Source organism: Alosa alosa, chromosome 24 (assembly GCF_017589495.1).
Source record: "Alosa alosa isolate M-15738 ecotype Scorff River chromosome 24, AALO_Geno_1.1, whole genome shotgun sequence".
Taxonomy (NCBI): domain Eukaryota; kingdom Metazoa; phylum Chordata; class Actinopteri; order Clupeiformes; family Clupeidae; genus Alosa; species Alosa alosa.
This window is the reverse complement of record NC_063212.1, coordinates 10,061,003-10,083,390: the sequence shown is the minus strand read 5'-3', so window position 1 is coordinate 10,083,390 and position 22,388 is coordinate 10,061,003. Positions and strand designations below refer to the sequence as shown.

Sequence of the window (22,388 nt, the reverse complement as noted above, 5' to 3'; positions counted from 1 at the left end):
CCAGCCTGGCCTGTCATGTCTGAAACTCATCTTGGCCTGGCCTGTCATGTCATGTCTGAAACTCATCTTGCTGTAGGTCACTTTGGATAAAAGTGTCTGCTAAATTAATACATACAAATTTAAATGTACAAAAAGTGGGGGAGTATTTTCAAAAGTGTGTGTGTGGAGGGGGGGGTCAAATCTGTCCTGGGGAGTCTGACCTGGGGGAACAGGGTGTGGCGAGTAATAGGGTAGGCTAATTAAAAAGACAAACAAATGATTGATGAAGTGATTTAAATAATGTGCTTAGAAGCTGCTTTTGTCTGCAGATATTTAGATGCAACTGTAGATTTGGTTTCACATGATGTGTAGTTTCATTTCTAATGCCTTGCTTAGCCTACTTCTTGACTGCCACTGCAACCATGCAAATGACACAGGCTCAACCAGTAGGCCTAGATTACACACCCTAACAGGGAATCTCCTCCATCAAAATCAGGTTTATTTCCGTTTTCAAATTGTTTAAATGCTATGGCCTGAATAATTGACTCCGATTTGACTACATATACTTGTACATATTTGACCAATATGGTCCTTAAAAGAGTAAAAAAAAACGTGTGCATATTATAATACACACTTCGACAGCAGCTAACCAAACATGTCTCTAGCCTTGTGCAAACATGGGCCTGTGTTCATCTTTTATAAAGTTACACTCTAGAGATAATCTCAGACGAAATAACTTCATAAAAATAATTGATTTAAACATTTTAATTGAAATAGGTCTGCTCTATCTAACCCTTGTTCAGCTCGACGCGGAGTGTTAAAGACGGGAACGGAAAGGAAAGAAAACCGGTCGAACAGGTAAAACGTAGAGAGCAGCCTGGATCAGGTTTGTTGTCACCGTTATTTCCACACGCATGCGCGCTGTTACCTGTTTCCTGCTGAAATGAGTACCTGCGCTTAGGTCAACCTTTGAATTCGTTTTGTCTTTGGGTGTATATGACACGGAATTCTCATCCAGCATCCGCTCGTTTCTCCATTAATATTTTGAGTACATAGACCTACCTGAGTTCACCTGAGACGCACCTTTGCTACACATCCACTAAGCTTAGGAGGAAGCACACGAAGTCGAAGGAGCATAGTCTGGAAAACGGCGAAATAGTGGGAGAGGACAGAGTACCTGCGTAGGTATAGCCAACTTTGAAGAGAGCGGAAAAGGAGCTCGTCGAGTAGGAAAACAGTTATGAGCTAGGCTACTGAGGACTTCTCTTCACCTTTCATCGTCTAACGTCTCGTAACCTACAAATTCGTTTCCCTATTTCTTAATTGCGACCTACGATAGTGAGCTCGTGGAGATAACGGGTGACCAAGAGTAGACCATGCCGCGAGCCTTCCTTGTGAAAAAGTCGAGTAATTCTTCAGGCAAACGGAACTGGAGCGAGCTGCCCGACCATGAGCGTGGAGATATCTATATTCCAGGTGAGACCCGTTAACGTGACGGGAAAGTCTTTCTTTTACGCATAACGGTGGGGAATGATCAAACAAACATAGGTGGTGAATGTTAGTATATATTTTGTGTTGGCCTGCTGGTCATGGTACTGCAACTTAAAATAACATTTTCATTTGTAGCATTTAACAAATTCGCCTAAGCTAGGCTGATGTAAGACTATTGTTGAACTTAGTTCTAGTCCTGGTTGTGGGTAATGAAAAAAATAACTTGAGATCGTTTTGAGACGACGTAGGTCTGTCTACCTTATCCCACATTTGTAACTCTAGCCTGTTGTTTCCGTTATTATAATAACTATTAAGTAATTAAATAGTATCTATTATAACATGGATGAAATATGTTATGAAAACGAGGGAGCCGTTACAACCCTTTAAGTTGACCTTCAGACCCAAATGGCTTCCTTATAACTTGAGTCCCGTTGGTTGCAACATTGTCGCCTCAATTATGCTCGTCTTAACTGTATGTTTGCCCAATAGTGTTTTAGTAACGGCCTACTTATATTGGTGAACCTGTCAAAAATGTAGGACAATTTGCCAAAAATCAGATAACCAAGGTGATACGAAAAATATCATGTTTAGTAGCAGGCATGTTAAACCTCAAGACGCCTAGATGTGTGCCAAATGTTATCTCTTGCATTATCAGAAAAAGGCCGGGCATATGCAAAGTAGTGTAGCAAACTCGGGTATCCGATAACGCACATGGTCACCTAACGGAATAGTCTTCTGTTTATTGCTTACTCGAACCGTCCATCCGAGGGTTGCCATAGCTAAACTTTTCGCCCGTAAAAATAAATAAAAAAATAAATGAATGAATCTGTTGACTTAATTTTGGAGCCGTTTGGTGCGGCTATAGTCATTTGTCAGTGGTGTAGGTTAAGCTATGCCATTGCCCATATTAATAGTCTGTTTAGCTTGAAAGTAATTATTTCAAGGCTTGTGATTTATATTTTGACATAGTATGGCCTTGCTTAATTTTGTACCTTTTGATTTTGTTTAGGTCAATGCGTAATTACGCGTTATAGAATGAACAATATGTCTATCGAATTAGTAAATTAGAAGTCATAACTTACCAACAGAGCTTACCAATATAATTCAAAATGAACCTGATAATATGGGCCTATTTATAATTTTCTTTAATAATAGACTTTTATAATAGACGTTTGGACTACACGCGGCACCCAAAAATGTGCCTTTGGTAGATAGTGTATTTTGCTGGTTTAATGTTTAGCCTACATTTGATGTAGGCCTATTTTGGAAATTATTCTGAAATCGATTGTAGACTAGAGTAAGCTAAAATGTAAAACAATCACGACATCGCTATTGATTCAGGGAATAAACGAAGGTAAAGAGAGGAGGCAAAAACAGGGTAGAGGCTACAAGCTTCAGATTTGCGCCTGACTTTACTTGGTTAATGTTTAGTGTATAGGGAAGGAAATAACGGACTCTACCGCGTTGGCACCCCTTCCCGCTACACCTTTAGTAAACAGGGCACGGCCCGCTGATGTTTCAACTCAGTGCTCCTTGCCTTTATATGCCTGTTCACCGAATTACACATCCATTGTCCTAATCCTATTTTCTTGCGCCTGTGTTATCGTGCATATCAATTGTACCACTGCGCGAAAATAGACCACTGTTGAGCCTCGGTCTATTTTTTTGATCACCACGCCAGGGAGTCGTCATTGACTATAGTCATTAGCCTCCCACAAACAAAAATGTAGGCTAACAAACTTTAAGGTCTAAGGTCTACGGAGTAAATAATATGTGTTATTTGAGTGGGTTCTGGTCTGAAAAAACAAAAGGCCTACTTGTTCCTGAATATTTAAGAGCACCTTTAAGGTTTAAATAGAGCCCCGTATAGTGTCGGAAAACTCTTAAACGATTTTCTTATTTATATAGTCAAAATAATGAATGAAATCTTGAAATTAATGCTATAACACTGAACATAACCCCAGTTTATAGTCTCCATTGTCCCACTGTGACTGAGAGCACAGTCCAGGTGTAGATAAAGGGAGGGGTAAGCAAACAGCTAACGTTACAGATTAGCCTGCACTAAAGGGAAAGCCATATCAAGCCATGTTTCTCTCTGAGAGAGAAACCTTAAGGGTAGAAACTATTAAAGCTTGCCGTTGTTTTTATGTAGGCTGGGCTACTACAGAGGTTTTGTGTCGTTTTCTCCGCTACACCGATCGATTGCTGTCGCCACGCCCCGCTGGGATCAACCCCTAAACCTTCGTAAAGGTGGGCGCGCTGGTGCGCAGGCACTAACTTGAATCGAAGGGCGTAGTCTCCCATTTACTCAAGTTAAAAAGACCGACGTAGTAGCCCTAACGGTAATGCATATCGGCCCATCCCATGGCTGCTGCGTAAACCGATACTCTATTTATTAGGTTCCTGCTCACACCGGTAGCCGGTTATACATTTTCGCTGCGAGCCTGCGACTAGGCCTACCTTTTACCCAGTGGATAGTAAACAAAGTAAATATTTGGATATGTCCAATATTAATATTTCTAATTAAAAGGTGTTGTGTAACAATGGCACAACTAAAATATGTCTGTAGGCCTATGCCAGTTGCATACTCTGCTAGAGGGACTGAGCTGAAGCATCTCAAAAGCAAACCAGTGCCTCAAGCCTGGCTGGTCCAACTGGTAGAGCTGTAACTGGAGTGTCTGTCTCCAGTGAAAGACAATGCATTTACTATCAGCACATACGCACACACCTGCCTTTCAGGATTTTTAAAGTACACACGCACACATACAATGCATACACTTGCCTTATGGGTACACCTGGCCTATACGTGTTAGCTGCTTCGTTGTTCCCAGAAAAACACCTTGTTTTAGAGATTTGGTGGTGTTTCTTTTTATGTGTAATACTCTTTCATGACCAATTGCACACTGTAGAATATCTGTATAAATGTTCATGTTGATTCACTCGGAGAGCGAAAGTTACTGTTTTGATTGAAAGGGCCAAGACTTGGTGATTTAAACAACTTTTAATCCAGTCACATTGTAGAAAAGGGACTTAACCTATAGTGTAGCTGTAACCATATTAATGTTGCTACATTTGAATGTTTTTGCATGTTTCTGTTATAACATCTTTTTTTCTGTCCCTTCCTCTGTCTCTCTAGCACCTATGATACCTACCGTGTTCAGTGAGGAGACGGAAGCCAGTCCTGCCGAGTTTGCCTCATTTCTTTCCACACAAAAAGATCACAACTTGCCGACACAAACTCAGATCCATACCCATGAGTCCTATCCTGTGGTTCCTACGGCTGAACTACCCTCCTCAACTGCATTAGGTCGGCCTTCTAGCCCAGGACCTGAGAGCAGTAAAAGGCCCACCAGCAGCAAGTATATACGCTCAAAGATTAAGGTGAGTTTCTGGCAACTGTTCTATCTGATTTGAATGCATAATATCTAAGAGAAGGCTGGATCATGTGCAGAAAAAAAAAACATCTGCCAGAAATACTTTCACTATGAAGCTCTGACTCACTGTCTCTGACTCACTGTCTCTGACTCACTGTCTTTGCCTCTTTCTTTGTTTCTGCCCATCCACAGGTGACTACAGGTGAGCTTCCTGGTGAGTTTCAAGGTCAGGACAGCACAGATCCAGTTATTCCTTTTGTCCCCCCTGGTGTAACTACAACAACAACAACAACAACAACAACAACCTCAGGTGGCCCTGGCACATCCACAACGCCGATCTTTGTGTGTCATGTATGCCAGAAGACATTCCAGTATCAACGTATGCTGAACAGGCACCTAAAGTGCCATAACGACACTAAAAGGCACCCATGCAATTTCTGCGGGAAAGGATTCAATGACACCTTTGATCTCAAACGACATGTTCGGACTCACACAGGTATATGCCAAAATATATGAAGAGTTCAGATGCAAAACCCTCTAAATCCGTCTGACCACTTTTCTTTTAAATGAGCATTTAAATTCAGGCTCCTATAGGTTTTTGCCTATAAATCGATATTTCAGACCAGGAAGAGAGTGGTATTTAGTGGGTTTAGAAGTTAAATTATTTGATTAGCGTATACTATGTGTGGAGAGCATCCCCTCACCATCTTTATCTCATTTTTGACATAGGTGGCATTTAGAGGCTTTTGCATCTGAACCCTTCATATTGTTTTCTGATTTTCTGGAAACTCATTTTGTGTTGGAGAAATGTAAGAAGAACCCATGATCTCATTTATATATTTGATTTTTTTTTGCCATCTGCAGGTGTTCGCCCATACAAGTGCAACGCGTGCGATAAGGCATTCACACAACGCTGCTCGCTAGAGTCCCACATGAAGAAGATCCACGGAGTGACGCAGCAGTACGCCTACAAAGAACGCCGCAACAAACTCTACGTCTGTGAGGAGTGCGGCCACACGGCGCCAACACAGGATGCCCTGATCGACCATCTCCACACCCTGCATCCTAACAGCACGTTCCTCCGCAACAAGGCAACGCGTAAAATGGCAAGTCCAGGCGGGAAGCCGATAGGCTCGCCATCAGACGCTCCAATGGCAGAGGAGATGTCAATACCAGGGTCCCCACTTTCTCTACATAGTGACGATACTACAGGATCCGGAGGCAGTTAGAGAAGAGCTGCTCTGTGATAAACGGAAACATGTAGGGCTTTAGTGGAGACAGACTAATGGAGAAGCCTAGGTGGTGTTTGATCATCTCCTGGCTCAGTTTGTCAACAAAGGACTTCAAGAAGGAAACTAACAATCAATAGACAAATGGATCTTTGAAGTAGCATTTATATATTTTTGTACTTCACTGTGGTTTTTGGTTACAATTAAGGTATCACATGAATTCTATGTACTTTTGCATATACATTACACATTAACCTTATAATAAAGAAGGTTTGAGATGGGTAGACAGTTGACTTAATGTGTTTTAAAAGTGTAACATTATATTCTGTAACTAGAAATTGGCACAAGTAAGCTGCCACATGCACTCAGGATGGGAACTCTCTAAATGCAATCACTACTGTATGCTTAAAATAGCCTATATTATTTCCCCTGTCTTTGATGTAAAGGCACACATGAAATAAGTTCGGACCAGCAGTCCAGTGTCGATGTATGGTTGAGGTATGTTCTAATAGAGCTGTTTACGGCTACGGTATTTATACTTAAGGTGTGTTGCTGGTATGGCCATGGGTAATGGAATTCAAGCAGACTTGTACAAATCTGTGCTTGTTTTTCAAAATGGATTTTCTCAACTAATATATTCAGAAAAATATTGTTGTATAAAGAGAGCTTTATATTTATCTGTATATGTCTTTACTGTTGTTGATGTTTTTTTCTGCCTTTTTTATTTTTACAGATTTCTATTGTGATTGTGCAACTTTTGCTTGTAAATATTGTAGTATACCCTGAAAGGGAAGGCAGTGGTTGAAGCCTTACCAAGCAATTAGGCCTATGGTCCTTTTTTGACTACAACCCCCCTTTCAGCATGTTTTCCCCATGAAACACATTACATTACTACTGATACTGATCCTGTGTCTTTTGGGGGGAATTGACACCTTGCATAAATCACATAAAGTATGCCAAAAACTTGCTGCAGCTTTATGCTGTTTGGAGAAGAAAACATTATATAGGTTATAGCTTCATTTTTGAAATTGTAAATGAAAGTAAGGCACCAAACATTTTAGATCACTAACGGCATCATATGTTGTATCTTGTCTTTGCCAAAGATGTGAGATTTTTTGGGGGAACCACTACACTCATCATTAAATCATGTTTTCCAGAGGTCTTGTTTTGCAAGAATAATGAGCATTATTTTCTGTTAAGCGCATGGGAGCGCAGTGTGTCTATGGGTGAATGTGTGAGCTGCAGGAAGACATAGCCTAGCCTATGTACTGGATTCCAGACCCCTGTTGGGTCTTGTCAGATTCCAAAATAAACGCTCATCTCCTGAAGGGTTCCAGGGCTTTAACGGTACTCGGGCAGTGCAACTACAGATATTAGGCTACTATCTTGTAAGAATATATTGACTTTTGCTTGTAGACAAAGCTTAGCTTAAGACCTGTACCCATAGAATACCAAGTTCTTAAAGCTACTTCACCTTGATTTACCCTTAATTGAGGTGGGTCTCTGGCAATTTAATAACAAGCATCTCCATCTATACACATCATTCATGCCTCTATACAGTACTTACTGGCCTATCCTGAAATAGGATAGATTATAGGGCTTTTTCTTGGATTTGGGGGTGGGGGTAGTTTTGTTGTATGCTATTTAGTTTTTATAGACCTGCGGATCCAACACAAGCCATCATGAGTGTGTGACAAAGTCTGCCGAATGTGGAAACAATTGCCTAAAGGCGTCAAAGGGTTATCATTCAACATATTTGCTTTTGTAAAATATTCAAGCTATGGTGATTTTGTTTTCATTATGCAAAGGGTTAATAAAATAACCGCAAAACGTTTACACTTTAAGGACTGAAGATGGCGCTGTTTAGTTAACTGATGGTCCATCAATTTCCATTGCACATGCGCAATGTTTCAAAAACAGTGACGGCGTGCAAGTACCAGACAAATAGACAACAACTCTCTACTCAATGAATGAATGAAGCTTGAAACGCATTTGGTAAAGTTTTTACGATGTCCCATGACGTAAAACAGCGTTTAGTAAGATTAGGAAATTAAATTGTACATCCCCTTGACTTGTTGTTAGCTAATTTGTATAATTTGGAAACCTAAGCTAGTCAACCAGCCAGATAGCAGTTTAGCTTAACGTTATGTTACCTTTTTGAAGAGTTAACGTTATAGTTTGATTGCATGAACTTGTCAAAACATGCATCAGCTTAACAAGTGAGCGCTATGGATATCGCAAATAGGCTAGTGTGTTGCAGACTAAAAAAGACAGGGCATTTTGTGCACCTTAGCAATGAGTGCAATGATGCTAGCTGTTGTTCAACGTAGTGTTGTTTCGTTGAATGTCTTGCACCTTTCAGAGCAGGTAGAGGAATGCCATCTGAACCAGTGCGTCTGGGTCGGAAACGGGCCCTACCCCCCTGTCCAAATCCCCTGTTCCTTCAGTGGCTAACCGAGCTGCGAGATCAGGCAGCAGAGAAAGGCCTTAAAACTCAATACGTGTATCAGAAGGTGAGGCCAATCCTTGTATCTGAAGCTGTCGAATTACAAACTAGTGTATCTAGTTTAGATGTGTATTTCAAAATGTATTTTCCTCAGGCACTAAGTTCTTTGAAAAAGTACCCTCTCCCACTGAGGAACGGGAAAGAAGCAAAGATATTACAGAATTTCGGGGACGGTATCTGTAAGATCTTGGATGATCGACTTGAGAAGTATTATAAAGAAAATGGTGAGCTCATTCAAAGTTGCCTACAGCCTATTAGGGGTTTGCACGGCGTTTCATCTGATCTGAACATCGCCATATTGGAGATACTCGCCTCATTAGAAAGCATTAGGCACTGAAGTAAATCCCTAACATCGTCAAAGAAAATGGTTAATTATTGCCGTGTTTTAGGTTGTACCAATAGGTCAGACTGAGAAAAAAATCTGGTGTACTTGTAGGTATCGACTTCCAAAAGTTATTTAAAAAAAAAACAGGGAGAAGGGACAATAATGCCAGAAGTTATCAGAGAAAGGGGGGCGCTTGTGGTTGAACTTGGTACTTCGTCTCCCTCACCCAACTCATATGGATCTGCGCTGCCAATAATCCGTAATTTCTCGAAATATCGCGCCTTTTCTTGTGGTCCAAATCCTGCCCTATATGCCTTTGCATTTTAGACGCATTTTGATGAGATTTTCTGTTGTTTAGACACGGCTACAATCACGTAAGACAGTGGTACCCAAACATTTTCTTCCGAGGGCCAGCTCACTATGCCTGGTTCTAAGAGGGCCAGAGACTCGGAGTATATCAGTAACCATATACATGTAGCTTAGCGCTGTGAACAAAGGCAGTCTACCTTAGTTGAATATTCCATTACATTTAATCTATAGGCTATTGCAATTTAATACCATTGTTATCTGTGTTTATATTGCCATCGCAGTGTAAAATGTAGCTCAAATGAAATAATACTAATAATAGCATTCTCAAAACTATAAGCAGGGAGTCCCAAAAGTATATTTTGAACTCTGAACTTTGCATACACAGCTCAAGTTGTGAACAAGCAATATCCTACAAATAATTTAAAGTTCTCAAACTATGAGTTTTATGAAGTGGTGGCAGAAACATCTGAAATGACCATCATTCTAACTTTCACTCACCTGATGAGAACTTTGTGAACTCTGTATGAACATTTGAACGAGTGAATAAATAATTATACCAGAAAGTTCCAGAATTATGACTTGAATAGAAGTTAGTTAGTTATTAACAATTAATTGATACATTTTTAGAATACTTTGAGCACTGATGCAGTCAGCAGAGGCCTCTTACATTGTTTGCAGGTAGGCCTACAAACAATCCGTTTTCATTAATTCCGTTTTCGATGGCAAACGCGAAACAGCGCCAAAACAACCACCAGTGGACAAAAAGAGTATTACATGTGTACTGTTAAGACCCGCTATAGAGAATGAATAGGGGAAATTACAGAGGTTATAGTTTGACGATGTCGTACTCCCGTGCGGGCCGGATCCTATATACCACGGACATGTTTTGGGGGCCACCTAAAATGAGGTGGCGGGCCGTAGTTTGGGGACCACTGACGTAAGATATCCAAAGTGCATAATACTCCATTGTACTTCATTCACTGAGTATCTCCAATATGGCTGCGCGTGCTGGGTTACCATAGTTACCGAACGTGACGTCGGCGCAAACCCCTAATACACATTACACACTCCCATCTATCTCCTATCACCTCTATCACTCAGGTATTATAAAAACATATCATATTTCTGGCCTTGTCTGATATCGTTACTAATGTGTTACTAGAAGTGCTGTCTGTTTCCCCTATCTTTCACCCCACCTCTTCCATGTCAGGTCCAGACGCACCCATACATTCCCTCCCCAGTGAAGTAAAGGCTTCAGGTCAGTGCAGCAGTAACCAGGACCCGTCAAAAGCTTTCTTAAACACTCAGGAACCCTCTGCAACGAGTGGTGGACCCCACAAGGTGGAGATGCGCTGTCTCACTTCAACCTAGTGGTTTATGTCATGTAAACATATTTGCAGTTTTTAAATGGAAATGGTCATCTCTTGTTTGTTTTTTATCTGTTGGCAGAGGACCAAAAAAGTAGATGCAGGGAAAGCGAAAGGGGGCCGAAAGAAGAGGGGATATGTTCCTCAGAAGAGGTCTGGAGGTTATGCAGTGCTGCTCACACTCTACAGGCACACTCAGGTACATGCATGCACACGTACTCCCCGACCACATCATATTCAAAACATTTACAGCCGCATTGAGTCACGGAGTTGCGCCAGCTCACTCTCTCCTTTTTATTATTTCTATGGTCCAAAGGTCCCAGGCAATAAAGGCTTCATGTTCAAAAATGAGCTGCAGACGGAGGCTCAACCTCTTTGTGACAAATCGTTCACTGTGGTTAGTGCAAGTGACCGACTTTATCATTTCAGAATAATATGATATGTGACAGTGTTTTATAGTCTTTCTCATATCAGATGGCAGATGGAATTGTGGATGGAGTTGTGCTAACTGTGCTCTCTTCGTCTGGTGCATGTACAGCCAGATCTGGGGAGTAAGTACACAGCCTGGTCCTCTGTCAGCACTCTCATTCAGAGGGACTTGGTGCTGAAGACTCACAACCCAGCCAGGTAAATCCCATAATTCCTCATGTTTGAAAATAACTTTATCCTGAGACTTAATCTATGTCGTGAGACTGGATTTCCCACTAAAAATCATGCAGTCCAAAAATAGTATTTTGAGTTTATCTTTCCCTCTCTCACATCACTTTTCTATCCTGTCTCAGATATGCTTTGACTGAGCTGGGCCTGGCTGTCGCAGAACAACTAGAATCAGGAGACAGGGAGGAGAGGAGTGAACAAGACGTGGAAGACACAGGGGAAGCAGGAGAACCAGTGGCCTGTCCAGACACAGTGGATCTGACCCAGGGTGATGATGATGATGGTGGTCATGATGATGAAGACGAAAGAGAGGGCAGGTGAGGGGTGACCCACTTGAAAGAAACTTCTTAAGGAGGGAATTTTTATTTAAGTGTAATTACAGCGAATTATGCCGTTTTTCTGCATTAAAACAAATCAAATAAGCTGTGGAGACAGTATTTTTCGTTGATCAACCACTACTGAGCTTGCTCCGGTATATGCTACAGCCCTAAATCGCAAACAGTGGATTAAGTATATAGTATATATACTCTTTTTGTCCCGTGAGGGAAATTTGGTCTCTGCATTTATCCCAATCCATGAATTAGTGAAACACACACAGCACACAGTGAACACACAGTGAGGTGAAGCACACACTAATCCCTATGCAGTGAGCTGCCTGCAACAGCAGCGGCGCTTGGGGAGCAGTGAGGGGTTAGGTGCCTTGCTCAAGGGCACTTCAGCCGTGCCTACTGGTCGGGGTTCGAACCGGCAACCCTCCGGTTACAAGTCTATGAGTACAAGTCGGCCATGAGCGAAATGCTTCCCAAATAGAATTTTTTTAACCAGTAATATTGCTCAAAACAGCATCAAACCTCGTCAGTAGCTTGCTCAAGGTCCCGACACATAAAACAAAGCACCAACAAGAAAAATTAGCAATATTATGAACAATATTACTGGTTAAAAAATGGCAGGTCAAACTCTGTGAGTAATCGGAAATCAGAATCGGCCCAGAAAATTGCTTCTGATATATCATATAGGATCATATAGAGGGGTCTGCAGGGACCTGACTGCTCTTGAGTGTGATGATTTGATCATTTTTGAACAGGTTGGCAAAGAGGGCGCCCCCTGCTGCTTGTTTGGATGATGAAGTGGACCTGACAGAAGAGTGCCTGGCTGTGGAACAAGGAGAGGCAGCAGCAAATGGCATTCTTCTGCCTGGCTGCTATGACATCATTCTCTGTATTGACTTCATAGAAACAACTGGGTGAGATCATAAGTCTAGGAGCCTAGTATTATGCACTTGACTGTGGAAAAAAAGGTTTAAGAACCCTCTGAATACTTAACGGTTAACTTAACAGTTTCCTCTTCAGAGAGGAGTTGATCAATGCTTGTTTATGTATCACAGGGGCAATACTGTCAAGAAGCAAGACCTGGTTAAGGAGTTACAGAAGAATGGAGTGACCTTTGACATTAGGAAGCTAAATGTGGGGGACTTCCTTTGGGTTGCCCGAGAACGAGTTGCCCCTGATCAAGGTAATGTAGCACCGTATATGCACAACTATAATCATGTACACACAGGCACTTCTATCTCCAGTACTTCTTCACAACATGTGACATTTTAATTATGCTTTACCAGATTTGAAATGCTTACCAAAGATTGTGATAGTGTTGGTCCCTCCGGCGAAAATGATACCCTAAAACTTCTGTATTTCCTATAAACAAAATAGATGACTGAATAGAGTGCCTGGTGTCTGAATATTCATAAACCTTCATCACAGAGCAACTACGGCCGCCTCCGGTCAAAGAGTTGGTCCTGGATTACATCGTCGAGAGAAAACGAATGGATGACCTGTGTGGCAGCATTATAGACGGGCGCTTTCGGGAACAGAAGGTAAAATCAATGGCTCAGCCAAGTGAAATGTACCTGAAATGACCTCTTAGTTAGTAGCATCCATGTTAGTTGTGTAACTGAAGCGTTCCCTTTACATACCGTCTGCTGCAACAATTAGCTTCCACTATAATCAATGGAACTGGCTACACCAGACATGATGGCGGCACGTACGTTAAAAACAAATTAGACCAGTCTTCTAAAACTGTTTTTATGCTACACAAACAGAGCGCTTCAGTTGTGGGCCCGGTGTAGCCCGGGCTTTACTTAGCTTGGTAGTCTGGAGGAGTAACCTATATAAAACCTGAACACTCATGGATGTTGCCTTTTCCTCACAGTTCCGTCTGAAAAGGTGCGGCCTGTTCAAGCCCATTTACCTGGTGGAGGAGCACGGGTCAGCTGCTGCTCACCTAAGTTTACCAGAGAGCACCTTGCAGCAGGCTATAGCCAATACACAGGTGTGACACACACACTTACTTACGCACATACACTCTTTCACTTCAGGTGTCTGCTTAAACTGCTTAAACTTGAAATTATGAAAAATGATTGATATTATTATTGATAAAGGCTGTGTGCCGAAAACATCGGTTATAAATAAATAATGCATTAAAAGATCAGAGTGTGTGGTTAGTTAATCTTTTTTTAAACGTGAAATTTTACTATAACACAGTATAACTGGCATGTTTTCACGCTCTCAAACTGTTTTCTGAGGAAGAATAAAAATAATTGGTAACAGTTAAAGATGTTAATACAATGATTCCCCACACTCAATTAAATAATAGAGTTAATAGCGTTATTGCCAGTATTAAATAACTTCTCATACTGTGTGCGTGCTAGGTGGTGGATGGCTTCTTTGTGAAAAGAGTACAGGATGTGATGGAATCTGCTGCCTACCTCACCATTATGACCAGATACCTACAGAAGCTGTACCAAGTGAGATGCAAATTCTTGTGACAATGACCTATTGGGCTCTGCTGTAGACATAATTCTAATTATCGGTACTGAATATTTAGGATGAGGTACAGTCCACCATTCTGGCAAAAAGTTGGTGAGATTTGAGCTCAACAGCCGAGCAGATTATACCTCTGCTCTTCAGGCTCCTAATTTGACATATTGATTGGCTGTGAGAGTGTATGGCTTGGTTGAAGCCACGGTTCTTGAACCAGTTCCATTAAAAAGAATTGAGCCTTGGTGCTTTCTAGTGAGTCAGCCCACAACCGCGCCACCAGTCCTAAATGCAACCTAGGATGTGTCATCAACAGGGAGGGCGTTGCCTGTTAACTATAAAACGATGCACCCACTCCGGTTCACAGGAACAACTATTTTTGGTGCCAGCTCCGAACCAAATTTCCAGGTTCTGATCAGATTTACTATTGATCAAAATTCTGTGAACGGTCCAATGTCAGGAATGTGAACCAGACATTGTCAGTTCTCTGTTGGTGGAAGAGGCCTGTTGTTTTTCCATTCACAGATCCAGAACCGTGTGTGAACATCAGTGTTTCTTGTGCATGTGTAACGGATGCCAGCTAGCTTAGCTGTGCTTGTGGAACATTGGTAAACCTCACTCCCCGGCACATAAGAGTGCTGCTGGCATGCGAGCTAGTAGCCTGGGATTTTAGCTCAACTGTCTCGCTCGCCTCCCGATCCGAGGTGCTGCTGTTCGCGGGTTCGAGTCCGAGCGTATGCAGGGCTGAATCGCGCAGGTTCAACACAACGCAGGTTACACATGCACACAGAACAGATCGCTAGAGGGCCAGAAAGTTTAACCAAATGTACTGTATATTGGATTAGGCTCATAGACCATTTCAGGTTAAACCTATGCTTATGCTGCACTATGATATCTGAATATGATATGAAGGTCTGAATGATTTGGTACATTTTGTGAAGTTTGGGTTTGTTGTGGGTAATGTGGTTTATGTTTTCGGTTCATTCTGTCAAAAGTCTAGTGTGCCAGTCTGTGTCTAAGCCCAGCCTAAGTCATTGCTTGGGCTTTTTTTGTTCAGAACCGGACACTGTACTGTCGCTCCAGAGAGCTGGAGGGGGACGGCCCAAGAGATGCCAGCATCTCTTGTTCTCTAATGTCCTTTGCTGAATTCAACCATGGAGCAGTCAAAAATAAGGTAATGTGCATATTAGGGCTGCAACAATTAATGGATTATTCTAGTAGTTGTCTATTAAATTAATCGCCAATTATTGGTAATCGGTTTATTAGTTTGTTTAATTTTCTAAGGAAAATACCTCAAAATTCACTGATTTCAACTTTAGTATTTTCACATAGTATGTGTCTGTGTGGTAAGAGGTAAAATTCAGGTTATTTTCATCTCTGTGCTGCATGTCTTCATTTCCTGAAGTGTCAGACCGTGAGGGAGGTGTTTGCCCGCCAGCTAATGCAGATCAGTGGACTCTCTGGGGACAAAGCGGCAGCCATATTGAATCGCTACAACACAGTGAACAGGTACACACTCTCTACACTCCGTACTTTGGTTTAAGCACAGTCACAAAAAACAGAAACAAAGGTCCTCCATTTTGTTTCTTCTCCAGCCTTGTGCAGGCCTATGACCGATGCTCTAGTGAAACAGAGAAAGAGAAACTTCTCTCCTCCATCAAATATGGAAAACTTAAAAGGTTTGCCCCATTTTAATTTACCCTGCCGTCATCATCCATCTTGATTACCCATCAAGTAAATATTTCCCAGGCTAATTGTTTTGGCTGGTGTTCAACTGTATTGATGTAGCCTGTTCCCTGTTTTTGCAACCACAAGATTGTCCATATATGTCCATCACATTACTGGAGTCTTCACTATTTAAAATTAGTAATCTACCATGGCTAATTGCCTATAGATAGCTAGCTTACCATGTAAATGTTTACACCATTTTGTGGAATTAATGAGATGACACTTGTTTTTCTGCCATTGATATTTCCCCACAGGAACCTGGGTCCAGCTCTCAGCCGTACTGTTTACCAGCTCTATTGTAGTAAAGGTCCACTGTCATAGTGTCCCACATAGGGTCATATTTTTGTTCAGCAGAATTTGTTCTTTGCCATGTTTGTTTTCATGTATCAATTGATCTGTAAAATAATAAACTAAGGATTTAATAAAGTTTATAAATTAAATAAAATGAAAATAACTTTTTTCCTGAAAGGTGGGTTCCCAAGATCGTTACATTTTAATTAACTTAAAGGGTTGTTCTGTAACAAGTCCGAATATTGCAATGCTTTACCAATGTGCGTGTGCGCATGTTTAATAGGCTACATCGTGTAAACCGCTGTGACAAATGTTTAGGTCTGCCCGATTGTTTTTGTACAGGTGGGTGACGTCAGTGTGTGGGGGGTACACGGAAGGTGAAAGGCATCGTTCCTGAAAGACGGGATTGGAAGGAACCTCCGATGACGTGCGCTATTTTTCGTGCAGATAAAATGCAACTCGTGAAAAGACAGCATTTTACTCATTTGCCTGGTTTAGGTGTTTAGTTTTGGAAATGTCCTTAACTCACTGATCTGTTAGCCTAAGCTCTGGAAGCATCTTCCGCTCATTCCTGCATCCGCGTTACCGCCTCTGCACCGACGAATCGCATCCAACCTACCTGCGCATCCTTGAATTAGTTGCCAAAATGGCATCGGCAGCGTCGGGAACAGGCTAGCAGGCGACGTGCCCTGATGTGATGAAATGGACCGTGTATGTCCAATATATTTGAGTTCAACAGCTTGGGAGTGTCTGGATGCTAGTTTTTGAAAATAATGCCAGAATGCCGCAGGCACTGCTGTTGTGAAACTGGATCCGGTCGAGCGACGAATGGGGTGACTTCTCCGGCAAGAAGGTCCCAGACGCGGGCCATCGGATTCAGCGCCTCCCGGGCGGACCCCCGGCTCTAACGGGGTCGTCTGGGGGGCAATCGGAGAAAATGCAGGAGGTGACGGTGGAGGGGGATGATCCCATTTTAGACGGGACTAACAGAGAGGTGGTAAGACGTTTTGGCTTTTTGTGGACATCAATTTTTGTTAGAAGCAGTCCTCCAAATTAAGTCAAATTCTAGGGAGTAGCTAATGGCTATGGCGAATAGGCCTATAACTTGAGTGTAGCATATCATAATTGCTCATTCATTTAAATTATATTTTACAAATATGATGGGGCCTAGGCCAGATCTGAAGATGTTGGCCTCCTTTTCCCACGTCCGGTTGGCTTGTTTTTTTTCATGTAGTGGGCCATGAAGCCACACCACATGCAAAAGAAACTTTAGAGAATCGTTTAAGCATGTGGACATGGTTAGACTGTAGAATAGGCCTATCTTCCAAAGTATGGACATCTTCAAACGCTTGATTGAATGGCTGAAAGTGGAGAGAAGGCCTGTTCAATTTTTATTGAAGTGTACATTCACTTAGTATACCCATATCTGCCTTTTCACAATTTTTAAATGGCTGCACTGCATTGTAGGTTTCTACAGTAGACATAATTTCATAGACTTATGGTCATATACACTCACCTAATCTTTGACACACTGGTAATGTGCAAATTCTTAATGTCATGCTTGTATCTTAACAGAGGGGACAAAAGCTACAGGGATTTTTTATGTAGCCTGTGTTTTCACCTTGTATTTGAGATTGTGTTGGGAGATCAGTTTCAACGAATAGTGAGAATACCTGCTGTGGCATCATCATGTCCATGCTTGTGTGTCCATACAGTACATTTTTTCTATACATTACAGTAGTTGCCATGCATAGAGTGATCCAGGTTTGTGCTGAGTATAGACATATACTGTGTCTGACAGATCAAGCAGCAACACTGATGCAGTTAGATGCACATTCATACACTAGTTGGAAAAAAGGAGTGAAAACAAAGAACATTCTAGATTCTTGCAGTTTCCCCGAGATGACCTTGTCAAGTTTTATTTGATCAATGGCTTTAAGTCGTTTATGTTCGGAAACATTTCCTCATTTTGCATTACCATACTGACACATCACCATAACGCACACATACAAATCTTGCTGGGTCTATTATTGTCATTCTCTTTCTCTGCCAATCTGAGGTGCTGAGTTAACCTTCTGTCTCTTGTTACATGCAGATCAATGCTGATAGAGACAGGCAGAAAGGAGAGGGATGGGACAACAAAGAGAGAAACTGGGACTGTTCAGTGCTAAGCTCCTGTGTGTGTGTGTGTCAGTGGTGCAGTCAGTGTGCCGTGTGTGTGTCAGTGGTGCAGTCAGTGTGCCGTGTGTGTTTTCCTCGGCTCTCACGGCAGTTTGCCCTTCACACAGATGGCCCAGTCCATATGGGTGCATGTCTCTCAGACTCCAATTCTTCTTCACTGGGTGACAGAAATACAGCAGGGTGTATGGGCAGTGCTCTAAAAAACAGTGCATTGCAGGCCAAGGAAGGGATGAAGGCATCCTTTGATTATATGCCAAACTTATGTTGGAGAACAACGGAGTCAGTCGGAAAAGGTTATGCTGAGAATACCCTGCGCTTGGCTTTTCTGGACAACTGTCCATCACATTATTTCAATGGCCAGGACCTTTTTGCTGGCTATAGCTGAAACTCTAAAGAATCACAAGCCAGCATACTCTTTCTCTCTTTCCTTCCCCTGTACGTAAGGCCTACTAAAGTATATTTAGCCTTTAACATAGTGTTTCTTTCTATGCATCAGTGGCCACCTCACTAAGATTGTCCATTGTTATAATGAATAATCTAATAACCAAATACCCTCAGAGTATACACAAACTGAATATGAAATGAGCGTGTCATTGTGACCTCCTGCACCACCCTAGCCCTGTGGCTCTTCACTAGAAACGAGCTGATGAACAGTCATTGGAATTCCCACACCTGTATTAGTATATTATTGTTGGAGAGAATCACTAACTAAGACTACTTCCTTCTCTAATTTCCTGCATCCCACATTCCAATCCTGCTCATTTCCCTTTCCCTAATTTCCTGCTCATTTCCCATTTTCAACAACTTTTTGTTAACTAATAATAACCATTCTGTATTAGTTTCAGTGATGCATTAATAGTAATTTGTTTATTAGTATGCCTATCTGCTAGACACTTCCTGGAAGGCTTTTCAGCCAGCACGAACATTTCCAATTGACCATCACACAGACCCAGTTGGGTGTTACACCTAATGAATGAGCAGGTTAAAATGCTTAAGGATTCATGCGTGTGTAGAAGTTGAATAAAGAGTTGCACTGTTAGGCATAAACAAGATGTGTAGTGTAGGAGTGAACATGAAAGGAGCAGAATAGCAGAGGATGCCTTTGCTGATGCTCCACCGGATATAAATGTGCTGGCTGAAACAGTTTTCCGTGGCATATAGTCCATTGAAGCTGATGAGGATTTTCCATTTGATGAGGATAACTACATCATTAAACTGCATTATTTGATTTATTAGAGATGTTGGTGATAGCCGTTGTTAATGGTTGTCTGATAGGATGAACTACCAGAGAATATGCAAAAGAAGTAAGCTGTAATACAAACTAATGTTTTTTTGTTCTGTCAGAATCAGATTTATTCTGACCAGTTTTCGTGATATCTGCCTTCCATCTATTTAATGGTCATTATAAATCCACCCCTGCTCCACTCACGTCTGTTTCCCACCCTCTCCCCTGCAGCAACGTCCGGTGAGGCAGTCCCTGCTAGCGTCTCTGTGTCGCGAGTCGCATTGGAAGTGCCTGCTGCTGACCTTGCTCATGTACGGCTGCTTCGGCACTCTGGGCTGGTGTGCCTTCTGCACCGTGCCCGTCCTCCCTTCTTCCTCGTCCTCCTCGTCCTTGTTCTCCTTCGCCGCCGCCCCCTTCGACCACTCCAACGATCCCACGGAGCCGCCCTACGCCTACGGCGACCTCGGGATGACCAGCCCGTGCTCCAGCGGCTACGTTTACATCCCGCTGGCCTTCCTGGCCATGCTGTACGTGGTGTACCTGGTGGAGTGCTGGCACTGCTACTCGAAGACGGCCACGCTGGCGCAGGCGGAGACGGCCGAGGTGTACGAGCGCGTGCAGAGGCTCCAGCAGGCCACGCCCTGCATCTGGTGGAAGGCCATCAGTTACCACTACGTGCGGCGCACGCGGCAGGTGACGCGCTACCGCAACGGCGACGCCTACACCAGCACGCAGGTGTACCACGAGCGCGTCAACACGCACGCCGCCGCCTCGGAGTTCGACTACGGCCGCTATGGCGTCAACGACGTGTCCAGGGACCTGCGGGGCCTGATGGAGCACCCGGCCGTGCGCCTTCGCTTCACCAAGTGCTTCAGTTTCGCCAGCGCGCGGGCAGAGGCCGCCTACCTCACGCAGCGCGCGCGCTTCTTCGGCGACAACGAGGGCCTGGACGACTACATGGAGGCGCGCGAGGGCATGCACCTGAAGAACGTGGACTTCCGCGAGCACATGCTGGCCTTCCTGGACCCGGCGCGGCAGCCATGGTTCGCGCGCCACGCCGTCTTCTGGCTGGCCTCTGCCGTGCTGCTGTCGTGGCCGCTGCGCGTCGTGGCCGAGTACCGCACCGCCTACGTGCATTACCACGTGGAGAAGCTGTTTGGCGACCGCGACGAGACCCGGTCGGGCGAGGGCGACGGAGGAGGAAGTGAGGCGGCCAACAACGAGAGGAACGGTAGCGTCGGAGGCGGAGGCTCCAGCTACAGAGCCATCTCTCGCGTCAACACCGTGGACATGACCGAGCTGGAGTGGCACATCCGCTGCAATCAGCAGATGGTGCCCAGCTACTCGGAGGCCCTGCTGATGGACCTGGACACCAGTGGCCCCAACCCGGCCGTGGCCCAAACCGGAGCCCCAACGCTGGCGGGAGGAGGAGGGAACGGAGCCCCGGCCGCCCCGGTGGCGTTCGCCTCGGCCTACCTGCTGCAGAGCTGCCCCCGCTGCAGGCGCTCCACCAGCAGCGCCTCCTTGCCCTCCAGGCTGCGGGGCCCCACGGCGGCCCTGCTCACGGGCACCATGGCCGGGATGAGGGCCAGCGTGGCAGCGGCGGCGGCGGGGGGTGGTGGCGCGCCGGGAGCGGGGCCCGGGAGGCTGGTGCTCAGCCGCAGCGGCTTCTCCCTCGGCCGGCTGCAGGCCTCGCGGCCGGCGTCCCTGTTCCACTCGCGCAGTGTGGGCGGGGGGCTGGGGGGACGAGGAGAGGACGGAGGAGGAGGAGGGGGCTTCCTCGGTTTGGGATCCAGGCAGGATGAGGAGAGTAGGGGAGTGCTCGAGGGTGACGGCGACGAAGAAGAGGAAGAAGAGGGGGAAGTGAATGAGGTGAGCGAAGAGAATGAAGAGCGACAGGAGAATGAGCAGGAAGAGGAGGATAGAGAGGATGGGAGGGAGGGAGAGAGGGAGAGACCACCAGCCTATCAGGACGCATTCTTCTTCCCCGTGCTGATTGTCCATGGAGAGGAGAGCTGCCATTCTGGAGAAGATATTTCATAAAGCAGTTGAGACAGAGAGTAACATGGATTGAAACAATGAAATACAAAAGAAAAACATGTATTTGAAAATGAAAAAACTTTAGTATGTACATAAGAAAGGGCAGATAGATATTTTGATGTAAGAATATTGTAGGCTAGGGAATTTTGAGCATAAGGAGAGTGCAGGTTAAAAAGGACCAAATGGCACATTTACAGTATGTGAGCTGAAGTCAGAAAAAAAATACTCAGATTGTTGGATAACTATGCAATGACAAGGGGACGTGAGGAGACAGTCAGAATGGATGTTAGGCCTGTCCCTGCAATTCCTTTAATGCTTAACTAAAGAAGAACAGGACCCAGGGCAGGACAGTGTGGACATATTTTGTCTTCCAAGACCAATAAGAAATAATCACCATGAACACAAAGAAAGAAAACATGTCTGTCACATTCAGCCATTTTGTCTAATGAGGGTCTAAGAGCATCTGTCTTGTGGATCAGACGTCAAATGAATCTCAAGCCGATGGGTCTGTATACATCAGGATTTCTCATTTTCTTATTTCAATCAAAATGATCTCAGCTTTTGTATTTCAGCCTTTTTCCTGATTCATTTGACCTTCTGTTCCAAGTTCAGTGATAACAGGTAACTTTTGAAAATGCCTCAGCAAAGGAAATGTACCATTGACATTTTTTTTTTTTTTTTTTTTTGTCAAAGCGGGTGAGACCTGTGGAAGTTTTTTTTCACCCCTGCCTGTAACCTCAAGTCCTTATGGGAATTCAGCCTGAGGCTATATTTTCAGTAGGTCTGGAAGCCCAATCACCCCTCTGCCTTTTTTGTCTTTTCGACTGATCTTTGGTTTTCTTTTTAGCCATGTGAGCCTTTCAAAGGCTTCCG

At 43.7% G+C, this 22,388-nt stretch overlaps 3 protein-coding genes across 5 annotated transcripts; all 3 read left to right on the top strand.

Annotated features, from left to right (window-relative positions):
- Positions 1–912: 912 nt before the first annotated feature.
- Positions 913–7,233, top strand: ovol1a (ovo-like zinc finger 1a). Its single transcript, XM_048236436.1, has 4 exons — positions 913–1,455; positions 4,607–4,851; positions 5,037–5,340; positions 5,709–7,233. The coding sequence occupies exons 1-4, from the start codon at positions 1,356–1,358 to the stop codon at positions 6,071–6,073; spliced, it is 1,014 nt and encodes a 337-aa protein (XP_048092393.1). The 5' UTR covers positions 913–1,355; the 3' UTR covers positions 6,074–7,233.
- Positions 7,234–7,980: 747 nt separating this feature from the next.
- mus81 (MUS81 structure-specific endonuclease subunit) lies at positions 7,981–16,189 on the top strand. Of its 3 annotated transcripts, none has more exons than XM_048236257.1 (17): positions 7,981–8,068; positions 8,436–8,586; positions 8,674–8,803; positions 10,376–10,554; positions 10,663–10,779; positions 10,897–10,977; positions 11,119–11,207; positions 11,363–11,554; positions 12,322–12,480; positions 12,622–12,749; positions 12,995–13,107; positions 13,443–13,562; positions 13,942–14,037; positions 15,108–15,224; positions 15,456–15,559; positions 15,646–15,729; positions 16,033–16,189. In XM_048236257.1, the coding sequence occupies exons 2-17, from the start codon at positions 8,449–8,451 to the stop codon at positions 16,097–16,099; spliced, it is 1,914 nt and encodes a 637-aa protein (XP_048092214.1). In that variant the 5' UTR covers positions 7,981–8,068; positions 8,436–8,448; the 3' UTR covers positions 16,100–16,189. The 3 variants fall into 3 exon arrangements, with proteins under 3 accessions (XP_048092214.1, XP_048092215.1, XP_048092213.1); XM_048236258.1 differs by having other exon boundaries at positions 7,985–8,068; positions 8,441–8,586; positions 10,424–10,554; XM_048236256.1 differs by having other exon boundaries at positions 7,985–8,068; positions 8,441–8,586.
- Positions 16,190–16,447: 258 nt separating this feature from the next.
- LOC125289683 (transmembrane protein 151A) lies at positions 16,448–21,588 on the top strand. The gene is made up of 2 exons (XM_048236643.1): positions 16,448–17,066; positions 19,707–21,588. Exons 1-2 carry the CDS (start codon positions 17,007–17,009, stop codon positions 21,516–21,518), a joined length of 1,872 nt encoding a protein of 623 aa, XP_048092600.1. The 5' UTR covers positions 16,448–17,006; the 3' UTR covers positions 21,519–21,588.
- Positions 21,589–22,388: the final 800 nt, after the last annotated feature.

Excerpts from the sequence above, each read along its gene's own strand:
- ovol1a (XM_048236436.1), top strand. The coding sequence starts at position 1,356 with ATGCCGCGAGCCTTCCTTGTGAAAAAGTCGAGTAATTCTTCAGGCAAA. Across the intron at positions 1,456-4,606 it reads TGGAGATATCTATATTCCAG|CACCTATGATACCTACCGTG; the intron begins GTGAGACCCGTT and ends CTGTCTCTCTAG. Across the intron at positions 4,852-5,036 it reads ATATACGCTCAAAGATTAAG|GTGACTACAGGTGAGCTTCC; the intron begins GTGAGTTTCTGG and ends GCCCATCCACAG.
- mus81 (XM_048236257.1), top strand. The coding sequence starts at position 8,449 with ATGCCATCTGAACCAGTGCGTCTGGGTCGGAAACGGGCCCTACCCCCC. Across the intron at positions 10,780-10,896 it reads CACTCTACAGGCACACTCAG|GTCCCAGGCAATAAAGGCTT; the intron begins GTACATGCATGC and ends TATGGTCCAAAG. Across the intron at positions 11,555-12,321 it reads GAAGACGAAAGAGAGGGCAG|GTTGGCAAAGAGGGCGCCCC; the intron begins GTGAGGGGTGAC and ends ATTTTTGAACAG.
- LOC125289683 (XM_048236643.1), top strand. The coding sequence starts at position 17,007 with ATGCAGGAGGTGACGGTGGAGGGGGATGATCCCATTTTAGACGGGACT. Across the intron at positions 17,067-19,706 it reads ACGGGACTAACAGAGAGGTG|CAACGTCCGGTGAGGCAGTC; the intron begins GTAAGACGTTTT and ends TCTCCCCTGCAG.